This window comes from Pseudophryne corroboree, chromosome 1, assembly GCF_028390025.1.
Source record: "Pseudophryne corroboree isolate aPseCor3 chromosome 1, aPseCor3.hap2, whole genome shotgun sequence".
NCBI lineage: Eukaryota > Metazoa > Chordata > Amphibia > Anura > Myobatrachidae > Pseudophryne > Pseudophryne corroboree.
In genome coordinates, this window is record NC_086444.1 from 549,081,722 (window position 1) to 549,104,871 (window position 23,150).

General features: G+C 45.7%; 1 protein-coding gene across 4 annotated transcripts in view; it reads left to right on the forward strand.

Moving 5' to 3' along the window:
• PLAA (phospholipase A2 activating protein) overlaps positions 1-21,940 on the forward strand; it is a 155,542-nt gene extending 133,602 nt beyond the window's left edge. For all 4 annotated transcript variants that reach the window (XM_063914106.1, XM_063914104.1, XM_063914105.1 and 1 more), the window contains 4 exons: positions 5,807-5,878; positions 6,329-6,430; positions 7,561-7,725; positions 21,206-21,940. In XM_063914106.1, the coding sequence (XP_063770176.1) occupies positions 5,807-5,878; positions 6,329-6,430; positions 7,561-7,725; positions 21,206-21,771 (905 nt within the window). In that variant the 3' untranslated portion in view covers positions 21,772-21,940. The remainder of the gene's footprint in view (positions 1-5,806; positions 5,879-6,328; positions 6,431-7,560; positions 7,726-21,205) is intronic.
• Positions 21,941-23,150: the final 1,210 nt, after the last annotated feature.

The window sequence follows — 23,150 nt, forward strand, 5'->3', positions numbered from 1 at the left end:
AAACCAAGCAAACCAGCAACAGCAGGTGCTCAGGAACAGAGCCCAGGCTCTGCTTCCTCAAAGACTTCAGCTTGACGGTGGACCGCAATGCCTGGGACGCTGTCAGGTGGGAGCCCGACTACAATTTTTCAGTCAGATCTGGTCAAATTCGTGCCAGGATCCCTGGGTCATAGATCTTATTACTCAGGGCTACAGACTGGAGTTCCAAAAGCTCCCAGCTACCAGATTCTTCAAGTCATGCTTGCCAGTTTCACAAGAGGCAAGTATTACTTTACAGCATGCCGTCCAAACACGGGTACAGACTCAGGTCATTGTTCCAGTTCCACCTCATCTACTAAACAAGGGGTACTGTTCCAACTTGTTCGTAGTACCGAAGCCGAACGGTTCGGTAAGACCAATTCTGAACCTCAAGTCTTTGAACCCATACTTACAAGTGTTCAAATTCAAAATGTAGTCTCTGAGAGCAGTGATCTCAGGTCTGGAGGAAGGGGTATTCCTAGTTTCTCTGGATATCAAGGATGTGTACCTTCATATTTCAATCTGGCCGCCTCATCAGGCTTATCTCTGGTTGCACTGCAGGACTGTTACTACCAGTTCCAGACCCTGTCATCTGGTCTCTCCACAGCACCGAAGGTGTTCACCAAGGTGATGGCAGAGATGATGTTTCTACTTCCGTACCTGGACGATCTCCTGATAAAAGCGCCGTCCAGGGAAAGGTTGCTGGACAGCATTGCTCTCTCAACCAAACTCCTCCAGGATTAGGGATGGATTCTGAACCTTCCGAAAATCTCAACTAGAGCCAACACGGAGGCTCCCATTCCTGGGAATGATACTGGACACGGAGTTACAAAAGGTGTTCCTTCCGTTGGAAAAGGCATTGGTAATCCAATCGATGGTTCGGGATGTCCTGAAGCCAACCCGGGTGTCGGTGCATCTGTGCATTCGCCTTCTGGGGAAAACGGTGTCCACTTACGAGGCACTTCAATATGGAAGGTTTCACGCAAGACCCTTCCAGCTCGATCTGTTCGACAAATGGTTCGGATCGCATCGTCGCATGCACCAGAATATCCGTCTGTCGCCAAAGGCCACGATCTCCCTTCTGTGGTGGCTACAGTCTTCTCACCTCGTCGCAGGACGGAGGATCGGAATTCAGAACTAGATTCTGTTAACCACAGATGCAAGCCTCAGAGGTTGGGGAGCAGTCACTCAGGGGGTGCAGTTTCAGGGGAGATGGTCAAGTCAGGAAGTCATCCTTCAAATCAACATTCTGGAACTCGGGGCCATATACAACGCCCTTCTGCAGGCCTCACATCTTCAAGATCAGGCAATTCAAGTCCAGTCGGACAATGTGACGGCAGTAACGTACATAAACTGACAGGGCGGAACAAAAAGCAGAGCAGCAATGTCAGAGGTGTCAAGAATTCTCCTCTGGGCAGAAAGAAATGCTGTGGCGTTGTCAGTGGTCTTCAGTCCGGGAGTAGGCAATTTGGAAGCAGACTTCCTCAGCAGACACGACTTACATCCGGGGGAGTGGGGCCTTCACCTGGATGTGTTCAGGTGCTTGACAAGTCGATGGGGATATCCACAGATCGACATGATGGCCTCTCGCCTCAACTAGAAGCTCAGGCAGTATTGTTCCGGGTCGAGAGACCCACAGACAGGCGGTGGCGATAGACTCCCTAACAACTCCATGGGTCTATCAGATTGTGTACGTGTTTCCTCCACTTCCTCCCATCCCAAGAATTCTAAAATGAATAAAAAGGGAAAAGGTTCAAGCAATACTCATTGCTCCGGACTGGCCAAGAAGGGCCTGGTATGCGGACCTTCTGGAGATGCTCCTCGAAGTTCCGTGGCCTCTACCTCTTCGCGAGGATCTTCTGCAACAGGGCCCGTTCGTCTATCAGGACTTACCGCGGCTACGTTTGACGGCATGGAAGTTGAACGGCTCATTCTAGCCAGGAGAGGGACCCCTAACAAGGTTATCCTGACTATGATCCAAGTCAGGAAGGGGGGAACGTCTAAGCATTACCATCGTATTTGGAAGAAATACGTCTCTTGGTGTGGGAGCAGAAAAAATTCGGCAGTGAAATTTCATCTGGGACGTTTCCTGCTTTTTCTGCAGGCAGGCGTGGATGTGGGCCTGCGTCTGGGCACCATAAAGGTCCAGATTTCGGCCTTGTCCATTTTCTTTCCGAAACAATTGGCTTCTCTCCCTGAGGTCCAGACGTTCTTGAAAGGTGTTCTGCACATCCAGCCTCCCTTTGTGCCTCCCACGGCACCTTGGGATCTCAATGTGGTGCTGCAGTTCCTCTAATCGGACTGGTTTGAACCGTTACAGGAGGTGGACGTAAAATATCTTACGTGAAAGACCGTCACACTGTTGGCCTTGGCTTCAGCAAGACGTGTGTCGGAGCTGGGGGCTTTGTCTCACAAAAGTCCCTATTTTTCCATGAGGACAGAGCTAAACTCAGAACTCGTCAGCAATTTCTTCCTAAAGTGGTGTCCGCATTTCATATCAACCAACCTATTGTGGTTCCGATTGTCACCAACACCTCTGCTACTTCAAAGTCTTTGGATGTTATGAGGGCTTTGAAGATGTATGTGAAAAGAACAGCTTGTCACAGAAAGACGGACTCGCTGTTTGTTCTTTATGATCCCAATAATCAATAACTCACTGCTGAGTTCTAAACTGCAATTTGAAGCACTGTCCACACAAGAACGCTTTACCATTGGGTAGTCTGACAGATGAATCTGGATTTGGCGTAAGCCAGAAAAAAACCTTTCTGCTTGTATGCATATTGCCAACCAGTGCCGGCTCTAGAGGTGTGGCTGTAGCGACGTCCATAATTCAAATACGTGATGTTCTGTAATACGTGGTTGTGATTTTCGAGTATACACATTATATTGGCTATATAGTGTGTGTTATATAGTCTATGCTGTTATGTGGAAAAAAGCATACAGTAACTACTTGGATTTAATTAACAAAGTTTTAGACATTATGTACAGTATACCCGTAAAAAATAGTCATAGGAAAGTGCAAAGTAATGATATTGAAGTAGCTTGTTTGACCATTTCATATATTCCCAGTATCAGTTACTATAGAGAGAGCTCCTATACATTACATATTATATAAAACCATAAAGTATAATCCCAAATCACCAGAGCACAGTGTGTACCCAAGACAGCAACAGTCTGTTAAAGAAACTATGTGCTGAGATGAGATTGAAGAAAAGTTGGTCAACTTTTTATGCAGTTTCTAATTCTTACAACAGTTACACTGTATAATGTTATTTAAGAAACAACCAGTAGTAACATTAATACACATGTACGTATGTGCCATTAGTAATACAAATTATTACTAAAAGCAGCAGTAGTACCATATGGCAGAAACAATAGTGATGAATAAAATGCTATCAGTACCCAGAAATGTACTTACCCATGCCACAATCTGGACTTCCTTTTTTTCCAAATCGCTGTTTGTCATGCTTGCAGAGTAGTCTTGCGTCACAATCATCCTGATTCTGTTTGCTCAGTGTTACTGACCCTTACCTCTATCACACATCATATAAAGTCAGTGATATGGGATACATAGCGTCACTTCAGTATCCCCGCCTCCTCGGCAAAATTGCAAACATTTAGCTTATATAACATAAGTAATGTCAATAAAAATGTAAACCCAGTAATGTATAGGGATGGTCAGTGGTTAATCATCTATGGTCACCCTCAATGATACCATCAGTGGTTAATCTCGATTGTATGAAAACAATTTCACCCACCGATGGTCATCCCTGCTTTGTGGATTAGTAAACTGCCAGCCAATCAGAGACTTAGGGCAAGGCTTCGCAGGTCCATTGGGGGTGGAGGTAGGAATTTGTACCTGGCATTAAGTATTTGAGAAAAATAACCTTTGTGGTCTCTCTACCATCGATGATGGAGAACCATTGGTTCTCTGCCATCGATGATAAAACTATTTTACATTAGCAATTAATCATCAATGGTTTGCAATTATTGATGGCCATCCCTAGTAATGTATACTTTACTTGAATTATGGGTACTTGGTTAGCAGCCATGGTCGCAAAGTGGTGTTCCTACCAATCTTCTGGCACCTTGTGACCGCCAACATTGCAGACTTTACCTCACTCCCCATAGATGTGTTCGGGTACAATATTAACCAATGCTGTGTGCAGCCACACATCGCGACAACTCAACGTCACTAATTGAATCTGGGTTGTGATGCTTGCTAGCTTACAAATGAGCTCTGTTGAGTAGATAAGGCACCTGTTTTCAGAAATGATGAATTGGTGGTGAGCTACATCCTTTTCATCAGGCGATAAACTGCGTTAGATATTCTGTAACAGCTGTCAGTATCAGTTACGGATTCACAATTAGTAGGTTTCACAACCTATTCCCAGGTGTACGAGGGCACACAGGGAGGTGACTAGACCCTCTTTATGTTCAGACCAAATTGCCATTTCCTCCTGTGAAACTCTGCTTCATCCCACCCACCTAACTGGCAGAAGGACTGGCTAGCTGCTCGGTCTGAGCATCTGTCAGGATAATCATTATAAAAGGTGCCAGATTACATTCCACCATGAACAAAGAGCGGAAAGCTTGAGTACCAGCTGCAATGTTTTGGTTGCCATGCCGACCTTGCACCTGGGATTTGTCTCTGAAAACAATATTAAGAGCACTGCAGATCAGATGTCCTCTTTGTTATAAAGCCATTGCAAGAGTAGCAAATGTAAACTCATGCTTGAATAAGTTTAATATCCTATTACAAATGATAGCAATTCAAGGCAGTATCTGGGCTTCAAGAATGCAGTGATGTACAGCAACTTGATTTATTTTTCCACTTGGATCTCTACAGATGCAGTTCAATTGATCATTTTATTTCACTGCTGGGCATTGTTTCTTATGTTCCAATATACTTGGCTAAATAAGGCTATTGATAGTAACAGTGCAGAAACCATAGTAACAAGTCAGATATTTGCTGGCATTATTCGCTAGACAAACAAAACTGTTTTAGTTTTGGTTTTAGGTGCAGATTGTAACTTTCATTAGTTATAGAAAGCACATTCGTACATTGGGGCAAGCAAAGATAAAATACACTGAAGATAAAATAATGTTGGGAAATGTATCTAAACTGACCCTCCCCTTTATTATGTACCGGTGTGAGATTTGTAACGTGCAAATTCCCAGATGGTCTTTGAATCCTTTTGAAGAAGGAGGACAGTAGCTGATTAGGCCTCCTGGGTATATCAAATTGTATGAAACCGATGATCAGACCGTAACCATGTATGAAAGTATATCAGACTTCAAAGAAACCAATTACTTCTTATTTTGAAAGGTTTCTGTAGGTGTCGCTCCTGTTGGGTCTCAGCTAACCCCTTTGCGGCTTGAGTTATTTTTACTTTAATATTGTTTTTCATCCTACATGCTGGTGTACTGTAACAGCAGTTCATTGTCATTACATGAGATGGCGTCATTAGTCCAGTGACCATTATGAATAATTCACAATGTGCGCACACATCGGGGCTCAGGAGATGACCGTGGTGCCTCTGCTAACATCCATAACATGAAAACTGAAAATACAGTAACATGCTTTATTAGGCTCAGTGGGAGACTGGTTATAATGATGATGTTTGTGACATGCGGGCTATAACAGTATCTATAAAATAATTGTTGATCTACCTGTAGATGTAGCTCCATGGACTCTTAAAATACACTGTAGATAATGCTGGTTTTGATTTCCATATGTGTTTGTATGATTCTTGCTGTGAAAGACTTTGTAAATTGTGTTTTACAGGTGGCAGCCGTTATGTGCCTGGCTCTGTGTCACATTCAGGTCCCACAGCCGGGGCGGCCGATCCATTTACAGGTAACCATTCACCACTATATGCTTTACACCACTATTAGATGCCATCTGGATTCTTGTATGAGTTCTTTATTTGTATCATTAAACCTTTTATATCAATCCCTTTATTCAGAATTGCTAAATATAAAATGTACTATTGCTACGTTCTATCCTACATTTTACATTTTCAGTTGTAGATTAGTTAGCAGATAAACATTTGAAATAATCCTAGCCATGTTATAAACTGTACAGTATATTGTTAGACACAGAACATATTATCAAAGTATTCATTAAATTGTCTCTATGACAATATAATGCCCATTTTATCACAGGCTGTGTATATTTCAGAAAGCAAGACCCTTTTTCGCTGCAGTTTAATTTCAGACTCAGCATGAAAATAAGGATGAAATGTAAGCTGTATATTATAGCACAGTTAGGTGGCTGTTATATTGTGTCCTGTGTCATGCCTTGCAGGGAGGAATGCATACAGATCAGCAGCTGCACAAATTCAAAACACCTACTTCCCTAAGAGGGAGCCGGTCACCTTTGATCAAGCAAATCCAGCACTGATTATGGGTGAGTATATATTGACCATTCCAGCAATATCTGTATCCGTTTCTTAGTAGTTCACCGACAATATCCTATATTTTTTTTTCTTCCCCCTTGGGTTTGTTTCAACTCCTGTGTAATGTTTTACCCCATTCTGGATGGATAAGTCGGGACTCCTGCGCACGCCATCACTGTGGGGTCATGCTCTGCACTCTGGGAGCTGCTGGCCATAACGCCCCTTCCCTCCCTCCCGTGAATAGACACTGTGCACACAGCATCTATTCACCGCTCAGCAAGTGACAGAAAGCCTCTCAACTGCGGGCCAATGGATGGGTGGGACAGTACCCAAAAAAACGGGACTGTCCTGTGAAAATCGGTACTGTGACTGTTAGGGGTCTGTGTACTAGCCATGGACAGAGATAAAGTACCCGCCAACAGACTCCTGTCATCTTTCAAATGCAGCCTGTAACGTGGCGGTTTGGAGCTGATTGGCTGGTACTTTATCTCTCTCCAAGACTTAGTACATAAACCACGTAGCTTTATTTGTGTAACTAAGTAAAATATTTTTTTTATTTTTTTTGTGGTAAATGTAGGGCAATTTTTAATACTAAATTATAAATGTAAAATTTCACTTTTTGTATTTGGATTTTTAATCCAGTATATTAATTTTCATGTCCGCTAAAAATGTTTTTCTACCAAGCATGGGGAATATTTGTAATACAATTTCTGCATGGAGAGTAACTGTGACCAGAAAATATCCCTTTATTCCTTGTACAGAACTACATGGCAGTGGCGGGTTTCTTTAGTACAGCAGTGGTGTCAAACAAATCATGTGCAGATTTATTTTATGATGGTTTGTTCATGTTCAAATTTACGGTTTAGGCTTGTCTTCTAACAATGTTCCTACTATTTAAATGTAATATAGTGATAAAAGACCAGGACAATAACGACATCAATCCCCACTTTTTTCATTTATTGAATATATGATGTACAATATGCTATCTGCTTTCTATATTGATCAAAGTTCATACATCAGTATTTTCTTACTTATGAAGTGTAGCTTGCATTTACTGGCAATATGCCATCTATTTTTCTTCTGATGCTACTTTTATTGGCAACTAACGTAATATTGTTAAATGGTATAATTACATGTTTAGGTAAACTAAAGGAACTGAATGACACCGCTCCTGAAGAACACAAGATGCCTGAGGAGGACTTAATGAGACTTGACAAGCTACTGTCTGTTGTTGTTAATCCATCTGGAGAAATGGCCACAGCTCAACAAGTGGACACTTTATGGAGAGTAGTCAAATGGCCAGAAGGTGTGACTGCTGTTTTATACTAAAATTTTAAGGGCCAAATTTAATTAGCCGCAAACTAGGTTGCTCAACTTAAACGTTAAAAGCATTGGGTGTGACTTTTTTTGCTATTCAATTAGAAATTGTATTAAGTTAAAGCAGCTTTCTCTAGCATCCATAAGGGATATTGGGGAATCTAGTACGATGGGGTATAGACGGGGTCCAAAGGAGCCAGTGCACTTTAAATTTCTTCAACTGGGTGTGCTGACTCCTCCCCTCTATGCCCCCTCCCACAGGCAGTTTAGAAAAAGTGCCCTCAGGAGAGGATGCACATCTCTGAGCTCCATAGAGTTTTCTTCAATTTCTTTTTCATGTTTGTTATTTTCGGTATGCTGTTTGGGCAACAGCATACCTGCACCGTGGGAGTTGGGGGGGAAGGGGGATGGTCATCGGCCTTACGAGGTGCAGAGCCGCTTCCCCGCTGCAGGATCACCGTCCTGAGGGGTTGTTGTTCAGCAGGGCACTGCGTCTTGGCTGTCACAGCCGCAGCATGCCCACTAACACTGCCTGAAGGTGACATCTGTGGTGAGTACTCATTGGGGGCCCCACTAGGGGGGGACCCCCGGTACACTGTGCGGCTGAACGCGGGCGCGGCGTACGGGGCCCTCCTGGGGGTGTCTCGCTAAGAACCCCGTGTAGACTGGCACAAAACCGCTTAAACTAGCACTTGTTATGATGTTTTTAAGCTTAAAGGAGACTTTGCCTGTATAATATATCACTATAGCTCCGGCGCCATTGGAGGGGGTGGAGCTTCCTCTGCGGGACCAGCGGAATTTTGGCGCCTTCCTCTGCATACTGCAGCCATGGACAGCACACTCAGCGCTTCCTGACTCCTCAGCCACTCTGGATATCTGGTACAGGGTGTAGCAAAAGGTGATAAATGGAACAGCCAATCAGCTCCTAACTATTAATTTACATATTGAAGCTGATTGGCTAGTGCGTTTATCACCTTGCATTTATCACTGGTTTATCACTTCCTTATGCCTTCTCCAGGTTAATACATCTGCCCCAGAATTTGTTAGTGTTTACTGTGATATAGTTAGCTGACAGCCTCACTGGGGCTGGACAGCTAAGGGTGTGCTGGTGTCCTTCTCTCTGTGTCTCTCCTCTCCCATATGGTAGGGCAGACTTGCAATATAACTGTCTTAGTGTATGTGTATGTTATTGTGCTTCCTGTGAAATATGGGTAAACACAAGCTGTTCAGTGTATGCCACCCTCTCCATTATCATCTGATTCTGTTTCATGTGAACAAAGCAGCCAATCTTCACAAATCAGTGAAGGGGCTGGGGGAGAGGGTCCAGAGCCCCACTGGCTTGGGTCTCTTAAAACTATGATGTCAGATATGTCATCCCAGCTCACTGCTAATGTACAGAAAACTCAGCAACTACAACAAGCTGTTGCAGATTTAGCTGCTAGGGCAGCTGTGGCACAGCCCCCTCTTCTCATGCAGGACCACAAAAGCGTGGTTTACCTGCACTACTTTCTGATAAGGATGGGGAGGACTTAGACCCCATTAGGGGGGATACCGATTCTGCTCAGGATATTGAACCCCTAATTCTGGCTATACGGGATGTGTTAAAGCGCCCTCTAGTGGACGCTGTGTCACAGCAGTCATTTTTCTTTGTACAAAACAAGCCTAATGTCACTTTCCCTGATTCTGCAAAGTTAGATGACCTATTCAAGCTTGGCTGGAAAAATCCAGACAAAAAATTCAAAGTGTCCAAAAATTTTTTTGCGCACTTTCTCATTTGCTCATGAAGGTAGGAAATTTTGGGAGGAACCCCTAGGGGTTGATGTATTAGTCTCTCGATGTATTAGTCTCTCGACTGTCCTGGGGATATGAAAATTGTGACTACACTCAAATCTATTTACATGGCAGCAGGGGTATCGCAAAGGCCGGTCATTGCGGGTTGCTGGATGACCCATGCCATTCATTCCTGGGTCACTCAAATTCAGGGGGCCCTCTCGGGGGATATGCCCTTGGTAACTATGGTGACCCTCCAAAAACACATTCAGGACACTACACGTGTCCTCTGTGATTTGCTCAAGGAGATGGGGAACATTAATGCTCGGACGTCTGCCATGTTGGCGTTGGTGCGCAGTGCCTTGTGGTTGCATCAGTGGATTGCAGAATCCAAACGTAGTGTGGAATCCCTCCCCTTTTCTGTGGAATGGCTCTTTGGGGTTGAATTGGATACCTGGATTTCCAAAGTTACGGCTGGGAAATCCACGTTTCTCCCCTCTGGGCCCCGTCGGCGAGATGCTCCTACCCGGGGCCATCTGTCCAATCTTTTCGGTCTCACAGATTTCGATCTAAGGCCAGAGGTGCCTCCAGTGCGACTAGAGGCACCAGAGGTAAGTCCAGAAAGCCTGCAAGCACCAACTCTCAGAAACAGACTACAAGTTCTGCTTCCGCTAAGGCCTCAGTATGACGGTGCCCACCCTCCCCGAAGGGATCTCGAGGTGGGAGCTCAACTGTGTCACTTCAGCCGTGTCTGAGAGACTTCCTGCCAGGATACCTGGGTCAGAGATCTCGTTTCTCAGGGCTAGAAGCTGGAGTTCGACAGACTCCTCCCCAAGGATTTTTCAAATCAAGCTTGCCAGCTTTGGAGGATATGCAAGTTACGTTGCAATAGGCCATCCTAAAGTTGTTCCAGTACCAATACCGCCACGCGGCAAAGGGTTTTACTCAAACCTGTTTGTGGTGCCGAAACCAGACTGTTCGGTAAGACCCATTTTGAATCTAAAATCCTTGAATCTTTACTTGTAGGTGTTCAAGTTCAAAATGGAATCCCTGCATGCAGTGATTGCGGGCCTGGAAGAACAGGAATTCATGGTCTCCTTGGATATCAAGGATGCATACCTCCATATTCCGATTTGGCCGCCTCATCAGGCGTACCTGTGGTTTGTACTGCTGGACAATCACTTCCAATTCCAGGCGCTGCCCTTCGGCCTGTCCACCGCTCCTATAGTGTTCACAAAGGTGATAGCGGAGATGATGTTCCAGCTCCGGGTCCAGGGAGTCAACATTGTTCCTTACCTGGACGACCTTCTGATCAAAGCAGGATCCAGGGAGCTTTTGTTGCTCCAATATCGGCCGCACTATCCAACTTCTATCATGCCATGGGTGGATCCCCAACTTACAGAAGTCCCACCTGGAGCCCACTCAGCGGCTGCTGTTCCTGGGGATGCAGATGGATACTGTGGCCCAGAAGGTGTTCCTACCAGAGGACAAGGCGAGAACACTTCAGGAGATGGTCCGCATGATGCTCCGACCTGCTTGAGTGTCCATCCATCTTTGCATAAGATTGTTGGGGAAGATTGTCGCCTCTTAAGAGGCGATCCAATATGGCAGGTTCCATGCCAGAACGTTTCAGCTGGATCTCCTGAGCAAATGATCCGGTTCACATCTTCAGATGCACCGGATGATACAGCTGTCGTCTCAGGCCAGGATTTCCCTCCTGTGGTGGCTGCAGTCCTCCAAGCTACTGGAGGGCCGGAGTTTTCGGAATTCAGGATGGGACCTTCCTCACGACAGATGCGAGTCTACGAGGATGGGGAGCTGTCACCCAAGGGGAGCAATTCCAGGGCAGGTGGTCGGCCCACGAAAGCCTCCTTCTGATCAATATTTTGGAACTTCAGGCGATCTACAATGCCCTGCTTCAGGCCTCTCCACTGCTCAAGGATCACGCGATCCAGGTACAGTCGACAACGCCACAGCAGTATCAATCGACAAGGAGGGACAAAAAGCAGAGCCTGCATGCGAGAGGTGTCAAAGATACTCCTCTGGGCGGAAAGAAATGTAAGAGCAATGTCAGCAATCTTCATTCCGGGTGTGGACCACTGGGAAGCGGACTTCCTGAGTCGTCACGATCTCCACCAGGGGGTGTGGGGACTCCACCAGCAGTTCATCAACCGGTGGGTCCGCCCGCAAATCATCATGATGGCTTCTTGTCTCAACAAGAACTTTCCATGGTATTGCTCACGAACCAGGAACCCTCAGGTGAGGGCAGTAAATGCACTGACGTCGCCTTGGCCTTACCGGCTGGTCTACCTGTTTCCTCCGATTCTGTTACTCCCCGGCGTGCTCAAGCGCATCAGAAATATGGGAGTCCAGGCAATTCTAATTACCCCAGATTGGCCTTGGACGGCGTGGTACGCGGATCTTCTGGACATGTCCGTCGAATACCCTTGGCCTCTACCACTAAGAAGAGATCTTCTTCAATAAGGGCCGTTCGTCTACCCGGACTTACGGCGACTTCATTTGACGGCATGGTGGTTGAGCGGAACATCCTAGCTCACAAGTGCCTTTCCAAAAAGGTTATTGCAACCATGGTTCAGGCCAGGAAACCTGTGACGTTGAAACACTATCATCATATCTGGAGGAGATGTGTCTCTTGGTGCGAGGAAAGCACGTATCCGCCTGCTGAGTTTCACTTGGGACATTTCTTACATTTCCTGCAGGCTGGTGTGGATAAGGGCTTACGTCTGGGTTCCATTAAAGTCCAGATTTCAGCTCTCTCCATTTTCTTCCAGAAGAAATTGACAGTGTTGCTAGAAGTTCAGACCTTCTTGCAGGGGATACTCCACATACAACCTCCTTTTGTGCCGCCTACAGCACCCTGGGATTTGAATGTAGTGTTGACATTTCTACAGTCCTTCTGGTTTGAACCTCTGATGACGGTAGAAGACAAGTACCTCACGTGGAAGACGGTGATGTTTCTGGCCCTGGCTCGATGGGTCTCAGAATTGGGGGCCTTATCATGTAAAAGTCTGTACTTGGTCTTTTACGAGGACAGAGCAGAACTCCGGACTAGACAGCAGTTCCTGCCGAAGGTTGTCTCTGCGTTTTCACTTGAATCAGCCTATTGTGATTCCGTCCAGTTTTGATGCTGCTTCTCCTCCGGAGGCATTGGATGCTGTGCAAGCCCTGAAGATCTGAGGAGCACAGCTCGGATCAGAAAGACGGATTCTTTGTTCGTGCTCTATGATGCGCAGAAAAAGGGTTGTCCTGCTTCCCAGCAGTCCATTGCTCGTTGGAATAGGCTTACTATTCAACGAGCCTGTGTCAGCAGCTTTACCTGTTCCTAAGTCTCTGAAGGCCCACTCTACAAGATCAGTGGGTTCTTCCTGGGCGGCTGCCCGCGGAGTTTTGGCCTTACAGCTATGCCGAGCTGCTACCTGGTCGGGAAGAACACTTTTGTTAAGTTCTACAAGTTTGATACCCTGGCCAAAGAGGATACCCAATTTGGGAAGGCGGTGCTGCAGAAGTCTCCGCATGTTCCCGCCCGTTCTGGAAGCTTTGGGACTTCCCCATTGTATTAGATTCCCCAATATCCCTTATGGATGCTAGAGAAAATTGGATTTTAATTACCTACCGGTAAATTCTTTTCTCGTAGTCCATAAGGGATATTTGGGCGCCCGCCTCAGTGTGTTGACTTTTTTGCAGGTTCTTATGTGGTTACCTGTTCAGCTGTTGCTGGTTGTTATATGTTAGTGGTGTGCTGGTATGTAAATCTCACCACTCTTTATCATATTTCATTCTTTCATATATGTATTTCTCCTTCGGGCACGTGTTTACCTATAACTGCCTGTGGGAGGGGGCATAGAGGGGAGGAGCCAGCACACCCAGTTGAAGAAATTTAAAGTGCACTGGCTCCTTTGGACACCCGTCTATACCCCATCGTACTAGATTCCCCAATATCCCTCATGGACTACGAGAAAAGGATTTACCGGCAGGTAATTAAAATCCTATTTTTACTTTGCATCTCCAGAATAGGTGAACATTCTGATTTTAATGTAAAATGATAGGACATAGGTGGTCATTCCGAGTTGATGGCAGCAGCAATTTTGTTAGCAGTTGGGCAAAACCATGTGCACTGCAGAAGGGGCAGATATAACATGTGCAGAGAGAGTTAGATTTGGATGGGGTGTGTTCAAACTGGAATCTAGATTGCAGTGTAAAAATAAAGCAGCCAGTATTTACCCTGCACAGAAACAAAATAACCCACCCAAATCTCTCTCTGCAAATGTTATATCTGCCCCCCCTGCAGTGCACATGGTTTTGCCCAATTGCTTACAAACTTGCTGCTGCGATCAACTCAGAATTACCCCCATAGTGCAGTACTTCTGGTACGCCCCTTCCAAAGAATAATCATTTATTTAGAGGATTTTAAATAGGGAAAACGGCTAATAGGTATTTTTTCTAAAAAGCAAAATAATTGTGCTATTGATGTGAGTTGTATGTTGAGGTGTTGTATTGAAAGGGTTTTTTAAACTTCCATAAGGGAGTAAACACTTAAAATTCACTGTAGAGACATTTTAATGTACCCCAAAATACTCTAGACCAGAGGTTCCCAAACTGTGTGCCGTGGCACCCTGGGGTGCCTCGGGACACTTACAGGGGTGCCCTGGGTTGGTGGTCCAGGAACAATTCAAATTATTCATGGTCAATATAATAGGCAAAACCAGTGCTGGTGGCTGCCAGTCGTAAAATATGTGGCCAAACAGAAGCAAATTTTGTCCCTCACCACAAAACTGACCCTAAGGATGACATATAAACGCGATCTACTTAATGTAATATTTCTTTCTAAATTTCTCAATAAGACATTTCTCTATCGTCCTAGTGGATGCTGGGGTTCCTGAAAGGACCATGGGGAATAGCGGCTCCGCAGGAGACAGGGCACAAAAGTAAAGCTTTCCGATCAGGTGGTGTGCACTGGCTCCTCCCCCTATGACCCTCCTCCAAGCCAGTTAGATTTTTGTGCCCGGCCGAGAAGGGTGCAATCTAGGTGGCTCTCCTAAAGAGCTGCTTAGAAAAGTTTAGCTTAGGTTTTTTATTTTACAGTGAGTCCTGCTGGCAACAGGATCACTGCAACGAGGGACTTAGGGGAGAAGAAGTGAACTCACCTGCGTGCAGGATGGATTGGCTTCTTGGCTACTGGACATCAGCTCCAGAGGGACGATCACAGGTACAGCCTGGATGGTCACCGGAGCCTTGCCGCCGGCCCCCTTGCAGATGCTGAAGTAAGAAGAGGTCCAGAATCGGCGGCAGAAGACTCCTCAGTCTTCTAAAGGTAGCGCACAGCACTGCAGCTGTGCGCCATTTTCCTCTCAGCACACTTCACACGGCAGTCACTGAGGGTGCAGGGCGCTGGGAGGGGGGCGCCCTGGGAGGCAAAATGAATACCTATTTTGGCTAAAAATACCTCACATATAGCCTCCGGAGGCTATATGGAGATATTTAACCCCTGCCAGAATCCGTTAAGAGCGGGAGACGAGGCCGCCGAAAAAGGGGCGGGGCCTATCTCCTCAGCACACAGCGCCATTTTCCCTCACAGAAAGGCTGGAGGGAAGGCTCCCAGGCTCTCCCCTGCACTGCACTACAGAAACAGGGTTAAAACAGAGAGGGGGGGCACTAATTTGGCGTTAGAAATATATAAAAAAGATGCTATAAGGGAAAACACTTATATAAGGTTGTCCCTATATAATTATAGCGTTTTTGGTGTGTGCTGGTAAACTCTCCCTCTGTCTCTCCAAAAGGCTAGTGGGTCCTGTCCTCTATCAGAGCATTCCCTGTGTGTGTGCTGTGTGTCGGTACGTGTGTGTCGACATGTATGAGGACGATGTTGGTGAGGAGGCGGAGCAATTGCCTGTAATGGTGATGTCACTCTCTAGGGAGTCGACACCGGAATGGATGGCTTATTTAGGGAATTACGTGATAATGTCAACACGCTGCAAGGTCGGTTGACGACATGAGACGGCCGACAAACAATTAGTACCGGTCCAGACGTCTCAAAAACACCGTCAGGGGTTTTAAAACGCCCGTTTACTTTAGTCGGTCGACACAGACACAGACAGGGACACTGAATCCAGTGTCGACGGTGAATAAACAAACGTATTCCTTATTAGGGCCACACGTTAAAGGCAATGAAGGAGGTGTTTCATATTTCTGATACTACAAGTACCACAAAAGAGGGTATTATGTGGGATGTGAAAAAACTACCGTAGTTTTTCCTGAATCAGATAAATTAAATAAAGTGTGTGATGATGCGTGGGTTCCCCCCGATAGAAAATTATGGGCGGTATACCCTTTCCCGCCAGAAGTTAGGGCGCGTTGGGAAACACCCCTTAGGGTGGATAAGGCGCTCACACGCTTATCAAAACAAGTGGCGGTACCGTCTATAGATAGGGCCGTCCTCAAGGACCAGCTGACAGGAGGCTGGAAAATATCATAAAAAGTATATACACACATACTGGTGTTATACTGCGACCAGCGATCGCCTCAGCCTGGATGTGCAGAGCTGAGGTGGCTTGGTCGGATTCCCTGACTAAAAATATTGATACCCTTGACAGGGACAGTATTTTATTGACTATAGAGCATTTAAAGGATGCATTTCTATATATGCGAGATGCACAGAGGGATATTTGCACTCTGGCATCAAGAGTAAATGCGATGTCCATATCTGCCAGAAGATGTTATGGACACGACAGTGGTCAGGTGATGCAGATTCCAAACGGCACAAAGGTGTATTGCCGTATAAAGGAAGAGGAGTTATTTGGGGTCGGTCCATCGGACCTGGTGGCCACGGCAACTGCTGGAAAATCCGCCGTTTTTACCCTAAGTCACATCTCTGCAGAAAAAGACACCGTCTTTTCAGCCTCAGTCCTTTCGTCCCTATAAGATCATATCTGCCCAGGGATAGAGGAAAGGGAAGAAGACTGCAGCAGGCAGCCCATTCCCAGGAACAGAAGCGTTCCACCGCTTCTGACAAGTTCTCAGCATGGCGCTGAGACCGTACAGGACCCCTGGATCCTACAAGTAGTATCCCAGGGGTACAGATTGGAATGTCGAGACGTTTCCCCTTCGCAGGCTCCTGAAGTCTGCTTTACCAAGGTCTCCCTCCGACAAGGAGGCAGTATGGGAAAAAATTCACAAGCTGTATTCCCAGCAGGTGATAATTAAATTACCCCTCCTACTACAAGAAAAGGGGTATTATTCCACACTATATTGTGGTACTGAAGCCAGAAGGCTAGGTGAGACTTATTCTAAAAATTTTTTTGAACACTTACAAAGGTTCAAATCAAGATGGAGTCACTCAGAGCAGTGATAACGAACCAGGAAGAAGGGGACTATATAGTGTCCCGGGACATCAGGGATGCTTACCTCTATGTCCCAAATTTGCCCTTCTCACTAAGGGTACCTCAGGTTCGTGGTGCAGAACTGTCACTATCAGTTTCAGACGCTGCCGTTTGGATTGTCCACGGCACCCCGGGTCTTTACCAAGGTAATGGCCGAAATGATGATTCTTCTTCGAAGAAAAGGCGTCTTAATTATCCCTTACTTGGACGATCTCCTGATAAGGGCATAGTCCAGGGAACAGTTGGAGGTCGGAGTAGCACTATCTCGGATACTGCTACAACAGCACGGGTGGATTCTAAATATTCCAAAATCGCAGCTGATCCCGACGACACGTCTGCTGTGCCTAGGGATGATTCTGGACACAGTCCAGAAAAAGGTGTTTCTCCCGGAAGAGAAAGCCAGGGAGTTATCCGAGCTAGTCAGGAACCTCCTAAAAACAGTGCATCATTGCACAAGGGTCCTGGTAAAAATGGTGGCTTCCTACGAAGCAATTCCATTCGGCAGATTTCACGCAAGAACTTTTCAGTGGGATCTGCTGGACAAATGGTCCGGATCGCATCTTCAGATGCATCAGCGGATAACCCTATATCCAAGGACAAGGGTGTCTCTCCTGTGGTGGTTATAGAGTGCTCATCTTCTAGAGGGCCGCAGATTCGGCATTCAGGATTGGATGCTGGTGACCACGGAGCCCAGCCCGAGAGGCTGGGGAGCAGTCACACAAGGAAAAAATTTCCAGGGAGTGTGATCAAGTCTGGAGACTTTTCTCCACATAAATATACTGGAGCTAAGGGTAAATTCATAATGCTCTAAGCTTAGCAAGACCTCTGCTTCAAGGTCAGCCGGTATTGATCCAGTGGGAAAAACATCACGGCAGTCGCCCACGTAAACAGACAGGGCGACACAAGAAGCAGGAGGGCAATGGCAAAAACTGCAAGGACTTTTCGCTGGGCGGAAAATCATGTGATAGCACTGTCAGCAGTGTTTCATCCCGGGAATGGAAACTGGGAAGCAGACTTCCTCAGCAGGCACGACCTCCACCCGGGAGAGTGGAAACTTCATCGGGAAGTTTTTTCCACATGATTGTAAACCGTTGGGAAATACCAAAGGTGGACATGATGGCGTCCCGTCTGAACAAAAAACGGGACAGGTATTGCGCCAGGTCAAGAGACCCTCAGGCAATAGCTGTGGACGTTCTGGTAACACCGTGGGTGTACCAGTCGGTGTATGTGTTCCCTCCTCTGCTTCTCATACCTAAGGTGCTGAGAATTATAAGACGTAGAGGAGTAAGAACTATACTCATGGCTCCGGATTGGCCAAGAAGGACTTGGTACCCGGAACTTCAAGAGATGCTTACAGAGGTCTTATGGCCTCTGCCGCTAAGAAGGGACTTGCTTCAGCAAGTACCATGTCTGTTCCAAGACTTACCGCAGCTGCGTTTGTCGGCATGGCGGTGGAAAGCCGGATCCTAAGGGAAAAAGGCATTCCGGAAGAGGTCATTCCTACCCTGGTCAAAGCCAGAAAGGAGGTGACCGCACAACATTATCACCACATGTGGCGAAAATATGTTGCGTGGTGTGAGGCCAGGAAGGCCCCACAAAGAAATTTCAACTCGGTCGTTTCCTGCATTTCCTGCAAACAGGAGTGTCTATGGGCCTCAAATTGGGGTCCATTAAGGTTCAAATTTCGGCCCTGTCGATTTTCTTCCAGAAAGAATTGGCTTCAGTTCCTGAAGTCCAGAAGTTTGTCAAGGGAGTATTGCATATACAACCCCCTTTTGTGCCTCCAGTGGCACTGTGGGATCTCAACGTAGTTCTGGGATTCCTCAAATCACATTGGTTTAAAACCAGTCAAATCTGTGGATTTGAAGCATCTCACATGAAAAGTGACCATGCTCTTGGCCCTGGCCTGGACCAGGCGAGTGTCAAATTGGTGGTTTTTTCTCAAAAAAGCCCATATCTGTTTGTCCATTCGGACAGGGCAGAGCTGCGGACTCGTCCCCAGTTCTCTCCCTAAGGTGGTGTCAGTGTTTCACCTGAACCAGCTTATTGTGGTGTCTTGCACCTACTAGGGACTTGGAGGACTCCAAGTTGCTAGATGTTGTCAGGGCCCTGAAAATATGTTCCAGGACGGCTGGAGTCAGGAAAACTGACTTGCTGTTATCCTGTATGCACCCAACAAACTGGGTGCTCTTGCTTCTAAGCAGACTATTGCTAGTTGGATGTGTAATACAATTCAGCTTGCACATTCTGTGGCAGGCCTGCCACAGCCAAAATATGTAAATGCCCATTCCACAAGGAAGGTGGGCTCATCTTGGGCGGCTGCCCGAGGGGTCTCGGCTTTACAACTTTGCCGAGCAGCTACTTGGTCAGGGGCAAACACGTTTGCTAAATTCTACAAATTTGATACCCTGGCTAAGGAGGACCTGGAGTTCTCTCATTCGGTGCTGCAGAGTCATCCGCACTCTCCCGCCCGTTTGGGAGCTTTGGTATAATCCCCATGGTCCTTTCAGGAACCCCAGCATCCACTAGGACGATAGAGAAAATAAGAATTTACTTACCGATAATTCTATTTCTCGGAGTCCGTAGTGGATGCTGGGCGCCCATCCCAAGTGCGGATTATCTGCAATACTTGTACATAGTTACAAAAATCGGGTTATTATTGTTGTGAGCCATCTTTTCAGAGGCTCCGCTGTTATCATACTGTTAACTGGGTTTAGATCACAAGTTGTACGGTGTGATTGGTGTGGCTGGTATGAGTCTTACCCGGGATTCAAAATTCCTCCCTTATTGTGTACGCTCGTCCGGGCACAGTACCTAACTGGCTTGGAGGAGGGTCATAGGGGGAGGAGCCAGTGCACACCACCTGATCGGAAAGCTTTACTTTTGTGCCCTGTCTCCTGCGGAGCCGCTATTCCCCATGGTCCTTTCAGGAACCCCAGCATCCACTACGGACTCCGAGAAATAGAATTATCGGTAAGTAAATTCTTATTTTTTGGCCTAGGGGTGCCGTGAAAAAAATTCTGATATTCTTGGGTGCCGTGATTCAAAAAAGTTTGGAAACCACTGCTGTAGACTGTTTGATTTGCAAAAATACACTTACTATAATTTTTCCAACATTTATAAAAGTTGCAAAAATCAACTATTTATTTGCTATTAAACTGCCTCCAATACTTTTGCAGGGTTCAGAATGATTTTGCCGCTCTTTCATGCACTTTCATATAGGTCATGCATTGAAAAACTAACTTGCCACATTGCTGCAATGCCTGTAACTCGTCGTTTGTATTTAAACTGTGCGCATATCAGGAGCACATTATAGCAAACAATTACACAAAGTGTGGGTTACTGTAACACAGGACTTAACACTATGGAATTTTTTGTTACTTCAGTTTGGTCCTAAAGCTTTACGTTGTGTTGGTTTTAGCTTCAGTAAGTGGTCAATCATGGGGAGATATTTTCATGGTAGTTGTGAAGGTTTTTGTTTTTTTTATACACCTTGGTACTCGCTTAAATCTAGAACATGTATTCTCCATGGACTTTTTCTCACCAATGGTAACTCAAGCTTGATGCTGTTGTCTTTTCTAATCTATAGTTTTGGTTTAAATAAAACCAAAATAGTTCTCTACAGCCTGAAAGCTTGTAAACGGGTGTATTATGGGATGCTGACGGTCAGGCTCCCGGCGGCCAGCATACCGGCGCTGGAATCCCGACCGACAGCTGGGCGAGCGCAAATGCGTGCTCGCTGCGGGCACGGTGGCGCGCCACGCTGTCTATTCTCCCTCCGGTATGCCGATGGTCGGGATTCCGGCGCCGGGATGGTGGTCAGCGGGAGCCCGGCCGCCGGCAAGCTGAAGACCACCCCTTTTAAACAATACAAGAAACACGCTAGTTTGGTGTAACCAATCCCTAGTACAGTGGTTCCCAAACTTTTTTAAGTCATGGTACCCTAGATTAAATTAAGTAAATGGTGTTTATATGTCATCCTTAACTTGAGTTATGTGGTGAGGGACAAGATTAGCTTCCCTTTATTCACATATTGTATGACTGACAGCCACCAGTACTGGTGTTGCCTATTACATTGACCATAAATAATTTGAGTTGGTCATGGACCCCCAATCCAAGGCACCCCAGGATGCCACGGCACACGGTTTGAGAACCACTGCCCTAGTATGTTAACTCTGAAACTTAAAAAAATTCTAAATATATATATATATATATATATATATTTCCATTTTTGAATATTTTACATTGTATATCAATGACTACAATAACATTTATGGTTCTTCTCTTCCCTCTTCTTTTCAGAAATTGTATTTCCTGCCCTAGATGTTCTTCGTTTAGCTGTAAAAAATCCTACGGTCAATGAAATGTTCTGCAATGAAAAAGAAGGCAGTCAGTTCAGCAACTACCTCATCCAAATAATGCGGCCAAGTGGTAAACAGGCCAATCAGCTGCTTGTGCTTCGGACATTATGCAATTGCTTCTCGTGTGAGCCAGGTGCAAGGCTCATGATGTCTCAAAGAGACACATTGATAGCAAAGGCGATAGAACTAAAATCGGTTACCAATAAAAATGTCCACACTGCTCTGGCCACGTTGATGCTCAACTATGCCACCAGTTTACATAGAGCAAGCGACTTAGAAGGGAAGGCCCAGTGTCTGTCAGCCATCAGTACAATTATGGAGGTTGTGCATGACCTTGAAGCCGGTTTCAGACTTCTCGTCGCTCTTGGGACATTGATCAGCGATGATGCAAATGCTGTGCAGTTGGCTAAGTCCCTAGGAGTTAATTCTCAAATTAAAAAATATATGTCTGTCCCCGAACCAGCCAAAGTTAATGAGTGCTGCAGGCTCCTTTTAAATACACTATAAAATTATTTTCCCTACCAGCGCTGAGAAAAAAAAACAACAAACCTATTCCTGCACTGTAATGTTTTCTTAACACACTGTAACATGAATACATTGAATGCTGTGGATTGAATGCTGAAAGTTTGTCTCGTCTTAAAATTATAAATTGGCCTAAATAAATTTTTGCACTGTATGTGTATTCTGAAAAGTTTTTGAATGTTTGCATTGACATATAGCGATTTCTGTGCTGTTGTGGACCAATGAGAGCATGCTTATCTTTTTATTTTACTGCCAATGTAGCGTTTCTTGCCAAATGTGGATTCTTTGCCCAAATCCACCACCAGATTCCATGTAGTGAGTATTTGAATGAATTTCAGAAGTGGTGACTATGCATTACCGGTTTTATTGGTGTCCATAGACCCCTTTTAGCACAGCAAAAAAAAAAAAAAAAAACTTCATTCATAGATCATTGGATTATGTACAAGGAAACCAGTTGTGACCATGGCACCTCCAATGAGTATTTCTGGTATAATAGCCACCTTTTTTTATTGTCATAATGGCAAACAAGATTCAAATAAACATCCAATGCCCCTTGGGGATCCCTAGCACTAATGCCAGACCATCTACTACAATGGTTCCCAAACTTTTTGGAATCACAATGCCCTAGAGCAGGCATTCCCAACCACGGTCCTCAAGGCACACCAACAGTGCAGGTTTTAGTGATATCCAGGCTGCAGCACAGATGGTTAAATCAAAATAGCTCAGCTACTAATTGTCACCTGTGCTGAAGGCTGGATATCACTAAAACCTGCCCTGTTAGTGTGCCTTGAGGACCGCAGTTGGGAATGCCTGCCCTAGAGCAATAGGTCTGCAAACTCTATCCTCATTACCCCACACAGTGCATGTTTTGCAGGTAACCTAGCTGGTGCACAGGTGTATTAATTACTCAGACATTTTAAAAGGTCTGCAGGTGAAGTTAATTATTTCAGTTGTGATTCTGTGAGGAGACCTGCAAAACATGCACTGTGTTGGGGTAATGAGGACCGAGTTTGCAGACCTATGCCCTAGAGCACAGGTTCGCAAACTCGGTCCTCAGGACCCCCACACAGTGCATGTTTTGCAGGTCTCCTCACAGAATCACTAGTGACATAATTAGCTCCACCTGTGGACCTTTTAAAATGTGTCAGTGAGTAATTAATACACCTGTGCACCTGCTGGGTTACCTGCAAAACATGCACTGTGTGGGGTCCTGAGGACCGAGTTTGAGAACCACTGCCCTAGAGAATCAGAATTTTTTTCACTGCCCCCATAAGCCAAAAGTTTCTTTGAGAAATTCAGGGAAAAAAATTAAAGTAATTTGTGTTTATAGGTCATCCCTGTGATGAGACATGCTTTGCTTCCGT